Raw genomic sequence first — 20,032 nt, 5'->3', positions numbered from 1 at the left:
TTTAGTCCACAAACATTGGTGACATGAGCCACCAAAATAATACTATTCACACTTTTTGGGTTGTCCCACATGGGGCACGTATGTGTTTATGTCAAGATTAGACTCTATACTTCATTACATCCTTACTCCGGTTAACATGACACTACAATAAATTAATATGTATGACTATGTATTAATGCACACATTACACATGAGAGCCTAATTATGTACGTGTTCGGCCTATTTCTTTTACAAATAGATCGGTTTAGTAATCGGCGTTGCCGTAGCAGGCAGATCACAGAAATGATTCCATGTGTGGGAAAGTCCTCACATTTGATTATTTTCAGCACAGCACTGACTTCAGACATTGTACACACTTCTGCATTTTAGCAGTTTTGTCCCGTCCCTCTTCTGCACAACCTATTATTCTATCTACTGTCGAGGTTTGTAAGGGCACATTTATGTTATTTATGTCTGCAAATGGAATGAATGTGTTACAGAGAATGTACTTCTACATATTGATGTCTGCATGTGTGTATGCATATATACCTATAACGAACTCGCTGACCTCCACGGGGTGGTCCAATTAGAAACAGCCCATCCAACTCTGACATGCTTGGCTCCATAATTTCATACCCATAGTACCTCCACCCCACCCGTGTTCAAAATACATGCATACCATCCATTGTCCACTTGTTATCGTAACCATGACACACCTACACATATTGCCCTCTCCAGAGTGTTAGGGGCCCTACACATATGTTGTCCCAACCCATGTATTTTCAGGCTCTCCCACCATTTAGTCCTTGAACATACCTGTCCTTGCTTGTGTAATGGCCGGAAGGCCAAATGGTCTATCAATTTTTGGGTAGTCCCACCAGGGACTACCCTCTGTGTGTAAAGTAGACATAGCAAATCAACAATGTTACTCCCACTGGTAATATCCTGCCTGTGGTGTGAGTAGCAGTGCTTTACTCACCCTGCCCAGCTGGATATGACATACACGGACAGCGCTATATAATACTGGGTTTGCTGTTGATTCCCTTCTCATTCCTTTTGTATGCTTTATTGTTACATCGTTCTTTCTTCATATATATATATATATATATATATATATATATATATATATATATATATATATATATATAAACAAGCAGAACCACGAAAACCTTGCTCCAGCAAAACAAGTGAACAGTAAATAACAGTAAAAAAACTGCTACAAGTAGCCAAACAGTATGTTCCTTAACGCGAATTTATTAGGCAGCGTTTTTGCTTACTAGCTTGGCTTCCTCAGAGGAAATTAAAAACAAATTTCAAAGTGCAACATAAATACAAAATCAAAAGGAAGTGATGTCATTAAGTTGCCTTTAAAAGGCACTTACATATCAATAAATACATGTATTTATAAAAACGTGGATGATCACAATTCCATATAAATGCAAGGAAATAATATTATTATAAAAACTATGTAACACTTCTTAAGAAAGTTCTATTACTACTAAAATAGGTATATTTATAATGTATATGTACATACCACCTAAAGAATAAAAACCTTTTAATAAAGTACTTTTAGTATTAATAATGTACAGTCACTAGGCTATTAATTTAAATCGGTACAATACCAAAAAAAGTATGTACCAAGAGTAACATGATAAACTGCCAAGGAATGAAGAACATTAGATAAAAGTGGCATCAGAATGTTGGACAGCATATAAAAACTGTCAATGTGAAAAAACAAAAAATATATAAAACCAATCAACGTAAATAACTTCTTAATTTTAAAACTGGCAAGATGTTACAGTTGTCGTTTAGTCCAGGAAAATGAAAAGCATCTATCCTGAATTGCCACTCTAATTCCTTGATTTCCAACAATAATGTGGTAGGGCCTCCTCTAGTCGATGGTGTCATTGGCAGTTATTTATTTATTTTATTCTTTAGGTGGTATGTACATATACATTATAAATATACCTATTTTAGTAGTAATAGAACTTTCTTAAGAAGTGTTACATAGTTTTTATAATAATATTATTTCCTTGCATTTATATGGAATTGTGATCATCCACGTTTTTATAAATACGTACATGTATTTATTGATATGTAAGTGCCTTTTAAAAGGCAACTTAATGACATCACTTCCTTTTGATTTTGTATTTATGTTGCACTTTGAAATTTGTTTTTAATTTCCTCTGAGGAAGCCAAGCTAGTAAGCAAGGCGAAAACGCTGCCTAATAAATTTGCGTTAAGGAACATACTGTTTGGCTACTTGTAGCAGTTTTTTTACTGTTATTTACTGTTCACTTGTTTTGCTGGAGCAAGGTTTTCGTGGTTCTGCTTGTTTCTATACCAGTTTGTCGTGTTTTGTGGTTTTATATATATATATATATATATATATATATTATATATCTGTATAGACTTATATACATTTCCTATGCTGGGCACTGCTTAGACCCGTGCATGTGCACTCAGACTTGCTTACTGGTACCTATATATGTTTACTGCTGCTTATTTGTGCTTACACCTGCTTACTAGTACCTTATTCATTATGACAGTGCCACTTTGCTTGAATTATATTTAAGTTAAATATCGCATGCAATACTCTTATGTCAGTTTTATGACAAAACGACAGTCATTCCACATGGAAAATGATATGTGCTATTGTTGGGATCGAACCGTGAATGCCTGTTTGATAGGCAGATGCTCTAAACACTACACTATTGACACTTATGTTGATTTTGCATGTTTTTCTCTATTTGAATGAATATGATGTGTAAGCTATACTCGGCAGAGGGCAGCGATGCGCAGACACTTTGCGCTTTGCTTACACCTTCTATATTGCTGCAATTCGAATGTATACACAAGAATGTATATGTATATGACACTGGGACAGGGAATCTAATTGTGACAGTTCTAGGGACAGGGCTCTACATTCCACTATGTGCTTGTGTGTTTACTACTTAGATTTTATTTCACTGTTCGTGGACACTCTTGTATGCTTAGCATACATTTCAATATCCACGGACACTGACTTAATGACTTACTATTAGGGGCGGGCTCTACTAGTAGGCATAGTAGGTTTTGCAAGTATCGGGGCATGTTTATACCTCCGTAGAGCATTTGTATACATCCCCTGCACTCGCACACGTTTCCTGTGCACATTGAGGGTGAGGTGGCGCGCCCTCATACATATTCATATGGCGCTGCTGCGCCATCTAATGTGAGGATGCTCGGCGCAAGGCTAAAACCGAATCCTGGGGCCTGTCTTTTCTTTGAGAGGAATATCTGAGTTCACTCCAGCTGTTGTAAGTGCCTAGTCAAGTAAAGGCCAAATGGCACACTGTACTCGATTATTGGTCTAATGAGAGACAAGAACAGCAGGACTATTATTTCCTTGGATCTAGATGCCATGCTTTTACTTATAATCTATGCCACACAGAATTACTTCCTCACTACTGTGAACACGTCAGTCAAGGTTTAAGCTACTATCTAGCTGGATACCTAAATCTCTCACCTCTGAGTCTACCGTTAGGGGTGTGCTATTACTGTTGTAATTTGCAGGGGTCTATGGCTTCCCAAATGGTATGATAATGCATTTTCTCACATTTAGTTTTAGGGCATGGCTCTGGCACCAATCATCTGTCTGATTTAGATCCTCCTGAAGGATATTTACATCCTTGGGGGATTTGACAGTTGTCCCCAGCTTGTAGTTGTTGGCAAACTTTGTCATCCAGAGGCCTTCCACATTAGTCTTGACTTCAGAGAAGTATATTCCAAACAGAAGTGGTCCCAGCACCAAGTGCTGTGGCATACAACTAGTAACTGGTCTCTTGCTGGATCTGGATGTACTCACTTTAACCATGTGTCCTGTCCATGAGCCAAGTGGCTAGTCATCTGGTGATGTGGGGAATTATGGGCAGTTTTGTGAGCTTATTTAGAATATCTGAGTGTGACACTGTGTCCAATGCCTTGGGCAGGTCAAGCTAGGCAGTATGCACTATATTACTCTCACCTATAGCCCTAGTGACTTTTTCAAAAAAGTTCAACAGATTTAGTAGGTATGACCTGCCCCTGACAAAGCTGAATTAAGTTGGTTCCAGTGTCTGGAGGGTTCCTATGTTATTATCTGTCAGGTCCATAATTGTTCTTTTCAAGACCTTACACATAAGACTGGCTAAACTTATAGGTCTGTAATTATCCAGGTCAGTTGATTGTCCCCCCTCGTGCAAATGGAGGATTGTTGCTATACTCTTTTGGGACAAAGCCAGTCCAAAGTCTGTCATTAAATAGAGATCCCAATGGGCCTGATAGGTCCTGATTCAAGCTGTTTAAGAGAAACCTGGTATACCATAGGGCCTTATTGAAGATGTGTTTTTAGCTTTACAGAGTGCAGTGATAACCTGTTCTTTAGTGATACCTGGTAGTGAAGTGGTGGAGGTCATTTCTAGGGAAAAGCTGGGAGTGATGAGGAGGAGAAATCTGAGCTGAATTTATCAGCCTACAGAGTTTCTAAATCTTCTGCTTGAGTAGAGGTGATCCCATCCACAACTAACTCCACACATTGTTGGGTGCTGCCTTTAAGACTGCAGACATAACTGAAAAATGCTCTTTATAGCTATCCTTATCTTTGGGAGTTATTTTGCCTCAGGAGTCTGCTTTCAGGGTCTTGACTAGTTCTCTGATTGACTTGTTTAGATTAGTGGGGGCTTTTGTTCTGTCTTGCACATTCCCTCTTACTTCTTGACAGGATTTTCTTTCTTTTGTTGTACAATCTATTAATACCAGGGGTTCACTAGGGTGGCTTGTTTTTGCGGTCTGACCTACACTTATTTCAATCTAGTACTGCCATTTCTATGCAGCTGTTTATATAGTCATACAGGGCTTTTGTGTATGTCTCTGCATAGGCTTCTGTATTTTCTGGGTTTGGAGCTCAGAAACTAGATATACTGTCACTTAATAGAAGGTAGTTTGCCTTAGAAATGTTGTTAAAGTTTTTGGAGCTAGGTGTGAGGTCTAATTTTACCTTTATTTCAAGGGAGACTATTTTGTGATTTGATCTTACCAGTGAAGACATCAAACTTGGGGGTGCAGAGCTCACCCATATTTATAAGTACCAGATCTAAGATATTTATAGCCTTAGGGGTGCAGACTAGCTGCTACAGAGCATTTGAGTTTAAAAAGTTAAGAAAGCTTTGGGCCTTCATGTTTGTGGTCATATATGTCTCCCAGATAATGGAAGGGTAGTTAAATTACCCATGAGAGTGGTATTGGGCTGGATGGTGAGTGATTCTAGTAGCTTCAGGTATGATATATGGGTTTCCTGGTTCATGGTAGTGGATCTGTAGCTATCAAGAATATGATAATGGATTTTTCACATGGTTAGTTGGACATGGAGTGGCTCAAACATGTCATATTGTTTGATTAGCCTTGAGGAATGCTTATCCTTTTTACAGATGCCTGTGCCTTTTACTCTTTCATGTTCAGTGGGTGATCAGAACGTATGAAAGGCATTATATCCATGCACTGCTGGAGTGCTTTCCATGGCTTTGAGCCATGTTTCAGCAACTGCACATATGCCAACATTCTCCAGGGTGAGGTGTGCTTCTAGGGAGTGTAGTTTCTTGTTGAGACTCCTAGCACTGGACATTAACACCTGTAGCTTGCCTGAGTACTAGTAGCTTTTGTTTATTGGAAAGTTTATCTGTTTGGTATTGCCTAAAACTGGCACTATAGGGTGGATAATGTTTTGGACAATATCTGAAAGCCTAGAGGTGACTGGTGAAGACCACCCCTGGCAAAGCAGTGTGGCCTGTCAGCCATGTTGTCCCAGGCTGACAAGTATTTGACCCTTTAGAATAACACTGGTACCTAAGCCAGTTGTCAAAATTGATCATTTTCTGTTGGTATTGTGGCATCATCTTTGGAGATGGCAGAATGCTGCTTAATGCTAAGCTCATACCTGCTTGTGTCACGTATTCTGAGAACTCAATCATGCCTGTCTTCATATAGTACAAAGAGGTATGTTTCATTGGAAACACTTTACAATCTCGAAATACTGAAATCTTGAATTTCAGTATCTCGAGATGAAAGTGTCGAAAGTGCAGTTGAGCGAAACTGCACTTGCTTGAATTCGGAATGTTGAATCAGCAGTTGTGGTGGCACGCGACATTGGATTTACTGTGTTGGTAAGGTGTGGTGTGCTGTGGGATATGGCTTGCCTGCAGTTGTGTGGATCTGTATGAAGATTCAGGCAAGTTCTGTTTTTTTGAAAGGTGTTGTGTAGGGATTTGAGTGTATGTGAGTGTGTTGGGAAGTTTTAGGTGTAGGTTATGGTAGATAGGTAAGGGTGTGAGTGTGTAAATGCTGATAGTGGTGGTGTTTGTATATGTATGTGCGGTGCAAGGGAATTTTTAGTATGTAGTGGTGTGGATTAGTCTGTCTTTTTTTAGTATTTAGTTGAGTTAGTATATATAAGTAGCAGGGGTGTGGAGGGTGCAAGGGGTTTGCCCCCCTGCTTATATGTAGGCTAGATGAGTGTGTTTGTGTCCTTGCGTATGTGTGTGTGTTATTGATTTGTTGTAGCGGGGGAGGAAAGTAGGTGTACATTTGTGTGGTGGAGGATTTATTTTAAAGTCGTGATTTTGAATTTCATGGTTTTGGGAGTTCGGTATTATGAGTGTTCAGCTTTATAGTCTTGGGATACTGAAATTCGAGATTTCAGTATTTCGAGATTATAAAGTGTATTTGTCTCATCACACCCACATGGACTATGACAGAGTCAGGCTGGTACTTGGGGGTAAGTGAACTGAGTGCTTGCATGATTTGATAGATCCTGGCCCCTATCAGACAACTATCTGTAACCTTCTTATCCAGCCTGGTGAGACAGACATCAATGCATTTCACAATGGAGTCTCTTATGACCAAAATATTGGATTGTGGGGTATTTCACTTTATGTGCTTGGTGATTTTCTGAGGACTGCACCTGAGAGGCCTTTGAGGTTTGGGTAAGTAACATGTGAGCACTTCCTCATATGTGGGTCTATGTGTTTGGTCCTTTGGAACTGTGGTGAATGATGTGCATGATCACTGACAACCCATTTGTTACTTTTTGTGCCTGTATGTGAGAGTCTAGCCTCCAGCATCAATGCATAACTACAGCTGTCACATACTGCATTGGTCTGTCTGAGAATTGAGTGGTGGTCAGTGAACATGAGGCACTTGCTACCTGCCCCAGGATACCCATGTCCACCAAGCTAGATGCAGAGACAGCAGGAAAGTACCTCTCCGTGGTTGCAAATCCTAATGTGTACTTTACAAGGGATAGGAGTGGAGGGTGTTTGTAAGTAGAAGAGGGATGAGTGCTTACTTGTGTAATCTGCAGCTAACCAATCCAATGAAGCTGCCCAGTGTCCAAACCAGATGTTCTTTGAGTAGCAATAGTCCTGGTTGTTGTAATAATGTAATGCAGACCTAAACAGTCCTAAGTAAATGCGTTTTTCCTGCTCACTGTGCAAAGCAGCTGCCCTGTGAGTAGCATGGGACTGAGGTAAAGTTCTGAGGTAGTTTTTATAGGAAAATATCAACTTCTGGTGATTGCATACGTACAAGGCACCATTAACTGCCACTGTGTGAAGAGCAGCTTTGCACAAATCTGAGGCTTATATATGATCAGAAAAGAAGAAGTTTAAACTAACTTTGTCATAATGCCAATCAAGTAAGCACACCAGGAGCTTTCTGCCAGCAGTTTCTAGCTCAGATAGGAGAAATCTGCCCTTTCCTGCTACAAGAGTGTAGATTTTGATCCCTTTCATGTAAAATGACTAGCTTGGAGCCCAGGTGTCAGTATCATACAGTAGTACTGGTAGCAAAAGTGTCTTGTGCACCTTACGTTTTAGCTTCTTTGGCATTCTTCTCTCATAGACTACACCTGAAACTATGCCAGTTGGCTGCAGCCCTTATGATTCTAGCTTTACCTCTTCACTCAGACTTCCCTTCTCCTCAACTACCCCCAGATACCTGAAGCTATTTACCTGTTCCACTATCTTCTCTTCTATCTCAATTCTCAGCTTCTTCAGATTTCCCCAATTTGCTGCCATTACCACTGCCTTGTCTATGCTTAGTTACATCCCATGTGCCTCCAGTTTTGCATTCCACTCCCCTATCCTTTGCTGAAGTTCTTGCTCAGAGTCTGTCCGTAATGCCACATTGTCTACATACAGCAAATTTGTTGATCTATCTCCTCTAACCTGTTTGCTAATGTAGTCCTTCAACAGTATGAACAGCAGTGGGCTCAGAGCTGAACCCTGGTGTCCACCCACTCCCACTGGGAACCCCTGTGTGAGACCGAACACTGTTCATACATGAATCACTGGGTCCTGTACATAGCCTACACTAATTCTGGTAATGTTTCTAGGACTACGAACTACTGTGGTACTTCTCAAATCAGCTTTCTTGGGACCTTATCATATGCTTTCTCCAAGTCTAGGAATGCCCAGTTTGACTCTTTCCTCATCTTTAGCTTCTTCTCAACTGTCTGTCTTACTGCAAACATTGGGTCAGTTGTGCTGCATGCTGATCCTGATCTGAAACTGCATAGGTTCATAGATGTTTACTAGGCTAACAACCACAAGGGCCTTTTTAAGCCTAGCCATGTATCCCAAATCTCTGATAAGTTCTGATACCCCTTGATAATGATAAGCACGGGCCTGGGAGATGAACCATTTACAGGTTACCTGTTTGCATTAGAGACACAGGTGCCAAACAGTTATGAATGCACTGTTCATCTCCCATCTTTCATTCTACTATGCTGTGTATCCATTTATCAATCACCCTTTCCAAAATATTCTTGCAATGTGACAGGAGTTTGATAACTACCCACAGTTGTAGATGCCCCCTTTGTTCTTGTATACTGGCACATGTATGCTTATTCACCAGTCATCTGGGATACACCTTTCCCTCCATACTGCTATGAGTACCCTCAGAAGCCATTTCTCCCCTATCTCACCCCACATCTTTATCATATCTGCTGTGACCTCATCTGAGCCTGCTACTTTCCCTGACTTCATTTTCCTTACTGCTCTTCTTATGTATTCTAAGGTGAGCTACTCTTCTTCTCTCATCATAGGCTCTTTCTGTGGCAGTACAGTTTCTGTGGTGTTTTCTTCATTTAGAAGTTGCTGGAAATACTCCTTACATTTGCCTTTGATGTCCTGTGGATTGGTAAGCAGTTTGTTGCAGACATTCCTTGTGATGCCACAACCCTGGCCCAGTAATCAAGGAGCCTCAATCTTCACCACTTACAACAGTGGGGGATGTACATACTGGGGGGGGTGACAAGTTCACACACAGTAATGTGCAATTTTCCTTAAGAGCACACAGACACCACAGTCAGTCTGGGGCTGATTTCTCCCTCTTTTTTCCATAACCCCAATAAGATTCACCACTGGCACAACTATAGGGTTGATTTCTCAGCTGAGTGACCAAACCAAGATGTCCAGCACCCTATCTGTCTAACCAGTGCTTTGTGACCCTGTCCAAGTAGCTGACACACACACACACACACACACACACACACACACACACACACACACACACACTTTGAGGTTTGATTTATACACACACCTGGGAAAAGCTGGCACAGGGCTACTCGCTATGCCCCCTTCTGCCCAGGCTATAAGGTAGTTTTCACCACCATCACCCACTACTTATCAGCTACTTTAAGGCCATTAACAAAGGGTGTCCAATTTTACTGTGTAATGTTACTATCAATACAAATGGTAGTTTGACCAAGAGCAAGGCTATTAGGAGTGGCCTGTACAGTGTCACCAAATAAATATGCAAGTACCCTAAGATTAAATGTGTCTCACAAATATCAACCACAAAGACAGGTTTAAATAGATTTAATAATAAATAATAAAAGAACAAGAAAATACCCAGTAAATCATGACAGTAACGTCAGAGTTCAAAATCACAGGCAATATTCAAAACAGCATTGCAGAATAGTCTCAAATAAATATAGAAAACATCTAAACTAAACTTTACTATATTCCTAACTATATCTAAAATAATTTACTGTACCCTAGTTAACTTATTTACAGCAAGGCAAGTGTGGTGAATGAATCTTCTAGCTGATGTTATTGAGAAAGTTCAAAGACAGATACAAAATACCCAGTCACTCTCTCAGAGAGTTCTTAAATTAATACCAAATATTACTGCTGGGACACTTGCAGCATGGCATCATTTTTTGTCACCTGACTTCAGTTACCAGGCTCAACAGCCATTGCTAGAAACTGTTAGCATTTAGCATCTCCCTGTGAAAATACATAGCCTTCAGATGTTTGCAACTGCTGGAAAACATAAAACAATAAAAACATTTACAAAACAATGCAGAAGGTTCCTTAGTTTTGGACATCCTGTCCTCTTGCTGCACTGAAACTGAAAGATAACTCTTTTATGACGCAGTTATAAAACAATTTCATTTCAACTATTTTACTGAAGTTTTGCAAGTTAACCTTCTGTGTGCCAGTTCGCACTGGTAAAACATACATCTACACAATTACAATAGTGTATATACATTTCTGTTCTTTTTCAATAGGATACACTGTGGATACATCTTTAAGCTCAGTACTGTACAAACTCTTTTCACACACCCTTCCGTACCAGCAGTTTGATATACATATAACATACAGTTCTAACATATTTGTACAGAAGCATATGAAACATGTTGACATTCACAACTGACATATAATCATTTACAAATTTCCAGATAACTGGGCTGACAGTGTCTCCTTCTGTCATACTTCCATATAAATCATATTAATATTCACAAATGCCATATCATTATTTACAAAATTCCAGTGAGCTGGGCTGGTAATATTTCTTTTTGTGATATCCCTTGTGAAGGGTGTCTATCTTCTTTATCTTTCTGTCTTTGCTTTGCAACCTGATATAATTTCTTTGTGCCACTTTGAGACACTTTCCAGAAGTTGGTAGAGTGTTTCTGATGCCCTGTTCTCTGCTATTGCAACTCCTTTCTTAGCTTCTTTGTTAGCCAACCAGTATTACTTCCTAGCCTAGTCCAGCTTTTCCATCTCGCACATTTTCCTGCATTCCTTCTTTCTTTAGATGACTTCCTGGACTTTTGCATTCCACCACCAGCTTTTCTTATGTAATTATTTCAATACCTGGCTCGGCTACATATCAGTTCTGTAGTCCTCACACATGCTGTTTTGAGGTGCTGCCATTCTTCAACTCCACCTATTTTCTCCTCTTCATGAGGTGCTAAAGCCCTGAGTAATTCCTTGCACTGTTGCACTTTCTCTCCTGTCAACTTCTAGGTCTTTGGCCTGGTCTCTGTTGACCTTAGAGCCTTCTCTGACCACTACTTGCAGCTGACTGTGGCAATCAGTGGATTATGCTGTGGGCTGACTGCTTCATTAGGAATGACTTTGCGATCATTGATTCTACCCCAGTGCCCTTTCCTTACAAGGAGGAAGTCTATCTGAGGTGCATGTTGACCACTCTTGTATGTGATCTTGTGACTATCCCTGTTTCTGAACCATGCATTGGCTACTGTCAAGCCATTTTCCAGACAGAGGTCAGGAATGGCATTTTCTTCTTTATTCCTATTGCCCCATCCATGTTGACCCAGGCAGGCCTCATATCCTGTTCTGTCTCTATGTGCACATTTAAGTCACCCATTATCAATGCCAATTCATGTTACCCTGCTTTATCTAGTAGGCCTTGCAACTGCTGTCTGAATGCACTCTTTACCTCACTATCACAACCCTGCTGTGGGGCATAGACTGAGATTATGAACACTGCCCTATCATTATACTGGAATCTTATTGCTATGAGTCTGTCACCAATTCTGATGATATCCTTCAGTGCTGTTCAAAGCCTCACCTCACCACAAGTCCCACACCATTTCTAGCCTGTCCTCCTCCTGAGTAATAGACCCTGGATTCCAAGCCAAGTGGCTTTGTTGCACTGCCATTCCATCTTGTATCTTCGACACATAGGATGTCCATCCCCTTCTGTATCATCTTGTCATCCACTTCCAAACTGCATCCAGTTAGTGAACCTACATTAAGTGTAGCAATTTTCAGTTCATGTTTGTCAGGTTGATTGGTTTTACATCCAGCTTTCACTCAACAGAGCTATCCCAGGTAACCCAGGCTGGGCAACTGGACACCACCAGGCCAGTAGCTTACTGACCCAGGGCTGCTATCCTTTATGGTGGGCACACACTGGCCAATAGTGGCACATACACTCCTCCCACCATTAGCATGGGTCCCTGGCATAGGTCGGAGTTGACCGGGTCCTCAACCAACCTATCATGGGTATCTACCTATGCCTATTTTGGAGACATTAGTCAACCTGACAAAATCACATAGAGCCATATTTTACACCACTGAGTGGCTAGCCCTGCCACTGCATGCTATCTGTGATCTGTGCTATCCTATCTTACGTGCACCACAGTAGATGCCCAAAAGCAGTTGGTCTGTACAACTTTTCCCCCTATAGGCAACAATGTAGAGTCTGTGTTGCTGCCCACAGCTCCATTCATTTTTGAGTTTGAAATGGAAACACTCAGCATGTTTTTTGGAGGTGGGAGGAAACCACAGGGACACAGAGAGAACATGCAAATTCCAAACAGGTGTGGGCTGGAGGACAGGATTGATCCTTGTACCTGGGAGGTGAATACATTATACTGTGAACAGTTTATGTGTTATTTAGTTAATGAAAACAATTATGGCAAGTGCAAAATGAAACAATTTAATTTGTCTTGCCAAGGATGGCTTCAGATGGTTGCCACAATTAGCTACAAGCAGTGGTCAGAGAGGGATCTAAGGTCAACAGAGACTAGGCTGAAAGCTTGGAGGTTGACTGGAGAGAAAGCACAAGAATTCAAAGAATTACTCATGGCTCTAGCACCTCAGCAGGAACAGAAAATAAGTGGAGCTGAAGTAGAACTGCAGTGCCTTAAAACATCATGTGTCAGGACTACAGAAGTAATATGCAGCCGAGCCAGGTATGGAAGCAAGGTACAGAAGGAAAGCTGGAGGTGGAATGCAGAATATCAGGAAGTCATCAAAAAGAAAAAAAAAAAGGAGTGGAGGAAAAAGTGGGAGATAGAAGAGATGGATTAGACTAAGAAAGAATATTGGTTGTTTAACAAAGCGGCTAAGAGAGGAGTTGCAACAGCAAAGAAGAAGGAATCAGAAGTAGTTTAACAGCTTCTGGAAAGTGAATCATTAGATGGCACAAATAAACTATCAGGTTTCACAGCAAAGACAGAAAGATAAAGAAGATAGTCGGACACCTTTCCCAAGGGAAGCCAAGAACATTGCCTGCTCTCCAGTCCACAGCACTTCAAAGGCAGAGGCAAGGAGTACTTCTAGAAACTTCTGTATGAAGAAAATCCAACAGATGTTGTACTGCCCCATACACAGCCTATGATGAAAGAAGAGGTGGAGCACACCTTAGAAGTAAGAACAGCACAAAGGAGAATGAATCTGGTGAAAACAGCAGGCTTAGATGAGGTCACAGCAGATATGATCAAGATGTTGGGTGAGATGGGGAGAAATGGCTCTTGAGGGTACTCACAGCACCTTGGTGAGAAAGGTATATCCCAGGTGACTTGAGAATAAGCATACTAGTGCCAGTGTCCAAGAACAAAGGGGACATTCACAACTGTGGGCAGCACAGATGTATCAAACTCTGTCACACTGCATGAAAGTTCTGCAGATGATGTTAAATGAATACCCGAAGCAGTGGAAAGTAAGATAGCAGATGAGCAGCTCATATTCACATTAGGATTTAGCATGACCAACTCTTTGTTTGCAGTGAGACAGACAGTTGAGAAGAAGCTAGAGATGACAAAATAGTCCAAACAGGCATTGCTAGACTTGGACAAAAATATCTACTAGAGTGTCTGCTATATTCTTTAGTGTTTTTTTTAAATATTACACACATTCAAAACTGTACAACACTGGACCATAATAGAAAAAGTATATTACCTGCCACATTTAGAAGTTGTGCAACATAAAAATTTTAATGCACATAAGGGTCACTGCCTTGCTTTTCACTTACAGATGGTCACTTCACATCTTATTGACCACAACTTTAACTGCTATTGCTGAGTACAAGCTGCATTAATTTGGACTCGCATATCAAAATTAAACTATTGTACATTTCATTATTGTTTGTTCCTTCCAAAAGATCTTTTCCTTGTTAGTGTGTGTATCAGTTCTGTTATAAACATGATCTGCAAAAAGAAATAAAATTTCCTTTCCAGGTAACTTTTGTTGTTAACTACATGAGCATGAATGCCCATTCTCCACTCCTCATCTCTGTGGTACAGTAAGTATAGTGGACCAGAATTCTTCATTGTATATTCCCACTGAATCATTTGTGTCCTGCTGTACATTTGTTTTTTTACTGTTACAACCATCTGACTTTCTCAACATCTAAAAAAATGTTTACTTTGTACTGTACTATGCCGCAAGCCTTACCCATAAGATGCTAAATCACATCTCTAACACCTCCTATATCAACACATTACCTATTAAGTAAAGTGACATTTATTTGTATGACATACCTTCCATGCTGCCATAGTTGTTTTATCATGTTTGTTTCTAGGTATTCAGTAGTTACTTCCTTTCATAATAACTGCAATGTCCTATGCTACTGAGCCCAAAGTAAATGCTATAGATTTATTTGCCTTGCTGCCACCTTCATGAATGAGGAACAATTGCCTCTTCCATTCTCCATTAACCACCCCATCTTTAAACAATCTGTTAAAGCTGGATCTGTGGTATTTACTGATTGCAGTGTTTTCAAAATGACATTAGTAAAAGTTGCAACACATAACCATATTTAGCAAAGAACAGAAAAGATGAGAAGTACAACAGATATGAGCAACAACAAGGAAGTGATAACTCACAGAAAATCCCATTTCATTTGAATAATGATGACACCATATACTACAGTTTTGACCAAACAGAAAACAAAATTTTGAACTTTTGACAATTTCAAGGCCAATAAATGCTAACACCAATAACAAAGGTTTGAACAGAATCAACATGCAGTAAAATATCATTTTGGTAAAGATGAGCAGATTAAAACAATGATTATGTGCTCTTTATTTATATTTCCAATAAATGTATATTAGATGGCTAATTACATTTATCTGAAATTCAAGTTGTGTTTCTAATTAAGGATTCCACTATGCTATAACATATTGTCTAGCTGCAACATTACAAACTATTTTAGAGTTCTATCTCCTGTAAAGTAACAAGTGACAATCCCTCATTCGATATATTTTATTTATTATTATTTGTACAAACCAAGTAAAAAAACAAGTGTAGAATCAAAAATTATGTATAAAAACAAACACAGATACAGCAAAATTAAGAGAATTAATACAAATATGTGGTACACGATTAACAACCACAGAGAGTATATACATTTTTACATCAATGAAAACAAGCTGTACAATCGTTTTCAGAGAACTGGTCTTGAGTTGCTTCAGTGAGATATGCTGCACAGTCGCTGTAAACAGAGCGATAACATTTTAAATGTAGGATCATGAATAGAATAAAGATAGAGAATTAGTTGACAGGGAGGTGAGGAGTACAGGGTGATCCTTCAAGCGGGGTAGTTACAGTGACAGATACATGACGTTTAGATAGTTTTTAATAGCAGCTTTGAATTTAAGTGGGTGATTGATATTTCTAATATCTAAAGGAAGTTTATTCCAGGATTGGGCTAGGGAGTAGCTGTGCAGGTTTTGCCCTATTTTTGTTTTAGGCTTGTAGGTTTGAAGAATAGTTTTGTTCAGAGCTTTGTAGGGACTTAGGAGGAGAATAGAGGGAGACAACTGAGGCAATGTTAGGACCGAAAGATGGCACATACAAAATAGAATGGATCATTTGAAGTTGAGAGAGAATCAGATGTTGAGGAAATTCTAGCCAGTTTAATCTTTTAACAGCAAGGCAGTCATGCGAGTGGTAGAATGGTCTGATGCAAATCTTGCATCTTTATTGTAGGTGGATTCAAGTTTTGTTAGGAGAGTGGTTGGAAGGTTAGTAAAGATTTGTGAACCATAGAATAGTGTAGGGAGGAGGTAGACATGGGATAGGGAGATGTTAGCTTTACTAGATAAAAACTGTGTGTTCCTTTAAAGAAGTCCACGTTTTTGGTGGGCTTTATAATATTGTTGAGAATGTGCAGATCAAATTTAAGGTGGTCATCAATGATGACCCCTAGTAGTTTGGTGTGCAATTCGATGGAGATAGGGGTGTTATTAAGGAATGAGATAGAGAAGAAGGATTTAAGGTGGTTCATTGATATGGGGATAAAAAGAAGGAGTTTGGTCTTTTTTGGATTTAGAATTAATTGTTTTTTTAATGAAACAATTTTCAGTGGAGAAGAAGGATTTCTGTCATTGTATTTAGGTCAGACAGGGAATCGGCTATGGTGATAACTGTGGAGTCATCTGCATATTGCACCAGTGATGATTGTGGACATGATGTATACAGAAGATTGTTAAAGATGTTAAACAGTAATGGGCCAAGGACTGGTCCTTGAGGTACACTCATCTTGACAGACAAAGCGGGTGAAGTTGCACAGAGCCATTTAACAGATTGAAGTTGGTTGTTAAGGTAACTAGCAAACAAGGAGATAGTGGAAAGGAAAGGTTTAGTTCTGAGAGTTGTGCAGGAGGAGGGGGTGGGAGACAGTGTTAAATGCCTTTGAGAGATCAAGAAATAGGCATGAAACAAGCGTATTATGGTCTCTGCCTTGCCTCTTTGGTTTAGCAGCCTTCATTCCACTTTTTCAGTACAAACTAAGAACTACTTCTTATATGCACATTTTCTGTCCACAATCTTTCACCTTTATTATGGCTTAGAATTGTCATTACTTAATGTAGTTGTACGAAATCCACTACACCAATCTATAAAATTTTTCGCAAACAAATTTTAAATTACTGCCCACACCTTTTATTCATTAATTTGCATGAGATAGTACAGACCTTGCATTCTACAGTGCTTAAAAGAAGACATTCTTCAGCTAACTCTTTCCTACATTAATTAGTTGTAGAGAATAATTTTGTCCAAGACCTATACATGAAAGTAACTCCCATTATGTGTGTGCATTACATTTGGCCACAAATAGTCATGCATTTAAATCAGTACATTTTCATTAGCTTGATTCCCCCAAATTATTTAAAAAAATTAAAATTGTTGCTGGATAGTTTACTATCAACAGAGGTTCTGCGATGAGTACTCTTAACAACTTCCCCCCTATGGCTTTCAAAATATTTACGCAGACACACTGATCAAATAATTTTAATCTGATTAAACATTTGTCTTTGTTTAATGTCACAAATCAGTCACCTTTTCTTTCTTTGGCGTTAACTACCTACTGCATAAAAATGATACAAAATTGAAAGAAGCTTGTCATGCCACCTTGTCAGTACTTTGATTTTAATGGATCTACTACTGTATATGAAACTGGTCACCAAGGAAAAGGAACTTTCGTCCAATGGGCTTACTGGGTCAACAAAAAAAAAAAGACAGTTACCCGAGAACTAAACACAAACTCATACATTATGAGTTCTGTTTTAAATTATGTTGTTAGAACAACACAATACAAACACTCATGATAATCAGAATGATATCTATTGTCACATTAACAATGTTTACTATGCTTTGATTATTATTTACTATTAATTTGTTCAAAATGTTAAAACAGTGATTTTGTTTCTTCGTTTAAAATTTTCAACGACTTCCTGTTTTAGATAAATCACCGTATAAAGAAAGGGAGGCAAGCTAACCAGTTGTTCTAATCCTAAAGACAGAGTTGCCAAAGTGTCACAAGTTAATTTGGGGACAACCCTGAAAAGTAACAATGCGGATGCTGTTAGAGGGCTACTACAAGTCTGTTTGGCAGAAAAATACTACAAACTGCAACGCCTAGGGCAACCACATGACAAATAAAGAGTGAGCAGAAACGTGGCTGCTTGCGCCTGTAACTAACTACAAAACAGTACATATTCTTAAATCACCACCAAAAAATTAAGTTAGTACTATCACTTCTAGTCACTAGAATCGGGTTTCTGTGTCAAGCTTATTGCTTGAAAAAGTATTTTGATTTCTTTAGAAGTAGCAGTCTGGCACAGAATCATATCACGCACAGAAAGTCGCAGAGACGTGCATGGTGCAACATTTGTACTTAGCAGTTTTGTACATAAGAAGATGCATGGCGTCTTTGCTGTTGTAGGGATAATGGTCACTTGTGACGTCTTATAGATCCCGGGTTACCAGGAAGTGCAAGCTAAAGTATGCCTGAGCTAAAGCACAGCAACATCATTTATATCAATTCTGTATGATTATTTACATACCAGTGTCTGTACGTTTACACACATTTAAAGTTATATTTAACTAATAATACGTGTACTTCTCACAAATGCAGCAGTCAAACCTTCGGCCTCCCAAATGTAAAAACACCTGTGCAACAGACAAACTGCGGGTCACGTAGTAAGCAGAATTAGCAGGACTGTTGCTCATTCGCAGCCCTGCAGTGGGTAAAGTGCGTGTTACAAAGTAATTGAATATCTTGATTAAAGATTGCAAGCGCAATTTTTGTATTAAAAAGCTGCAATAACATTCAGAATTTTATTCCTCAGCCTCAATTGCATTAATTTGTGGGTATTTCTGAGTGATTTGCGGTTATATAAAACTGAACGTGTCGTATTTATGATTTTTTTCATCCACCACTCTCAACTGTCCAGATTTTTGCATCAAATTTTTAAGTTTGTTCCTCATAAAATGTGTGTGTTTTTGTAAATCACTGACGATTAATGTCAATAAATAATGCCACATAGCATTTGAATTTCAGAGTTTATATACTTCAGAAAATGTATGCTAAGACGTATCTTCTTATTATAGCAACTTTCTTAATTTATAATAGCAATGTTTAACATTTGTCTTTATCTTTCAGCCATTCCCGACATTATTTTAAGGCTTTGTACTGATTTCTTGCAGTAAGAGGTTAAGAGAAATGTCATCCATTCAGATGGTAAAACCTGCAACTCTGCAATTTAAATCCACCTTTTTGGAATCGTTAATAAAGAGTTGTGTTTGTTCCAGCAGAGCATCCGGGATTACCTAAAACTTTCTGATGCGCAAACAGTAGTTTACAATGGTTGAAGAGCCATAAAATGTTAACTTTTTTTAAGGCAGCAATCATTAAGCATGTCCCCGTCACCTTGCCAGCTCCTGGGCCGCAGCTCGCAGACAAGTCTCGTTAGCATTCAGCTCCACGTGTTGCGCGTCTGAGCAGCGCTGCTACAGGTTGCCCACCTGTGACGGGCCACTAAGCACTCTCGCGCACAGTACTCGCACTGCGCCCGAGGCACTACAATAGAAACACAAACAAACTATGCCTCCCTACCGCATTCCATCGCGCGGCGGTGAATTCCTCTTTCACGGCGTCAAACGGGAGCAGAGCTTTTAGGTAGAAATATCTAAAGAAAGCGGCTCGCCCCTTTATTAAACCCCGCCCCCTCCCTGCCTGCTAAGGCAACCTTCTCGTGTGAAAACTACGTGTCCAAAAAAAAAAAAAAAAAAGGGGCAATTAACACACCTCCCTGCTTTTCCTTACTCTGCTAATACAGGATTACCAGAGCAGACATTGCAGAAGTGCAGCTGTCCCCTCCAATATGCTGGACCCGTCTTCCAGTGAAGAGGAGTCAGATGAGGTACTGGAGGAAGAAAGGCGCGATGTTCTGGTTGCAGGGACCTCTCCGAGGCTCGTGCTGCCTTCTCAGGGCAGAGATTCCCGGGAACCGGCAGGACGGGCGGGCACTGCAAGACCGGTTAGCCCGAGCCCGTCGGTTATAAGCGAAGAGCGAGAAGAACAAGAGAGACAGCAGAAGGAAGAAGCAGACAGAAGGATAAGGTTGCAACTGTACGTGTTTACTATTAGGTGCATCGCTTATCCATTTAACGCAAAGCAGCCCACAGATATGGCAAGGAGGCAACAGAAGGTG

General features: G+C 39.8%; 1 protein-coding gene and 1 long non-coding RNA gene across 2 annotated transcripts in view; one reads left to right on the top strand and one right to left on the bottom strand.

Moving 5' to 3' along the window:
- The window catches only part of LOC122815904, a 629,944-nt gene that overhangs the window by 609,148 nt on the left and 764 nt on the right, over nucleotides 1-20,032 (bottom strand). The window lies entirely within an intron of this gene.
- Nucleotides 19,348-20,032, top strand: part of CADPS2 (calcium dependent secretion activator 2) — a 5,163,308-nt gene continuing 5,162,623 nt past the window's right edge. The window contains exon 1 of the mRNA XM_044088753.1: nucleotides 19,348-20,029. Coding sequence (XP_043944688.1) covers nucleotides 19,703-20,029 — 327 coding nt within the window. The 5' untranslated portion in view covers nucleotides 19,348-19,702. The remainder of the gene's footprint in view (nucleotides 20,030-20,032) is intronic.

The sequence above is a fragment of the Protopterus annectens genome, chromosome 11.part0, assembly GCF_019279795.1.
Source record: "Protopterus annectens isolate FY-2018-M chromosome 11.part0, PAN1.0, whole genome shotgun sequence".
Classification (NCBI taxonomy): Eukaryota; Metazoa; Chordata; order Ceratodontiformes; family Protopteridae; genus Protopterus; species Protopterus annectens.
This window is presented reverse-complemented; position numbering and strand designations above follow the sequence as displayed.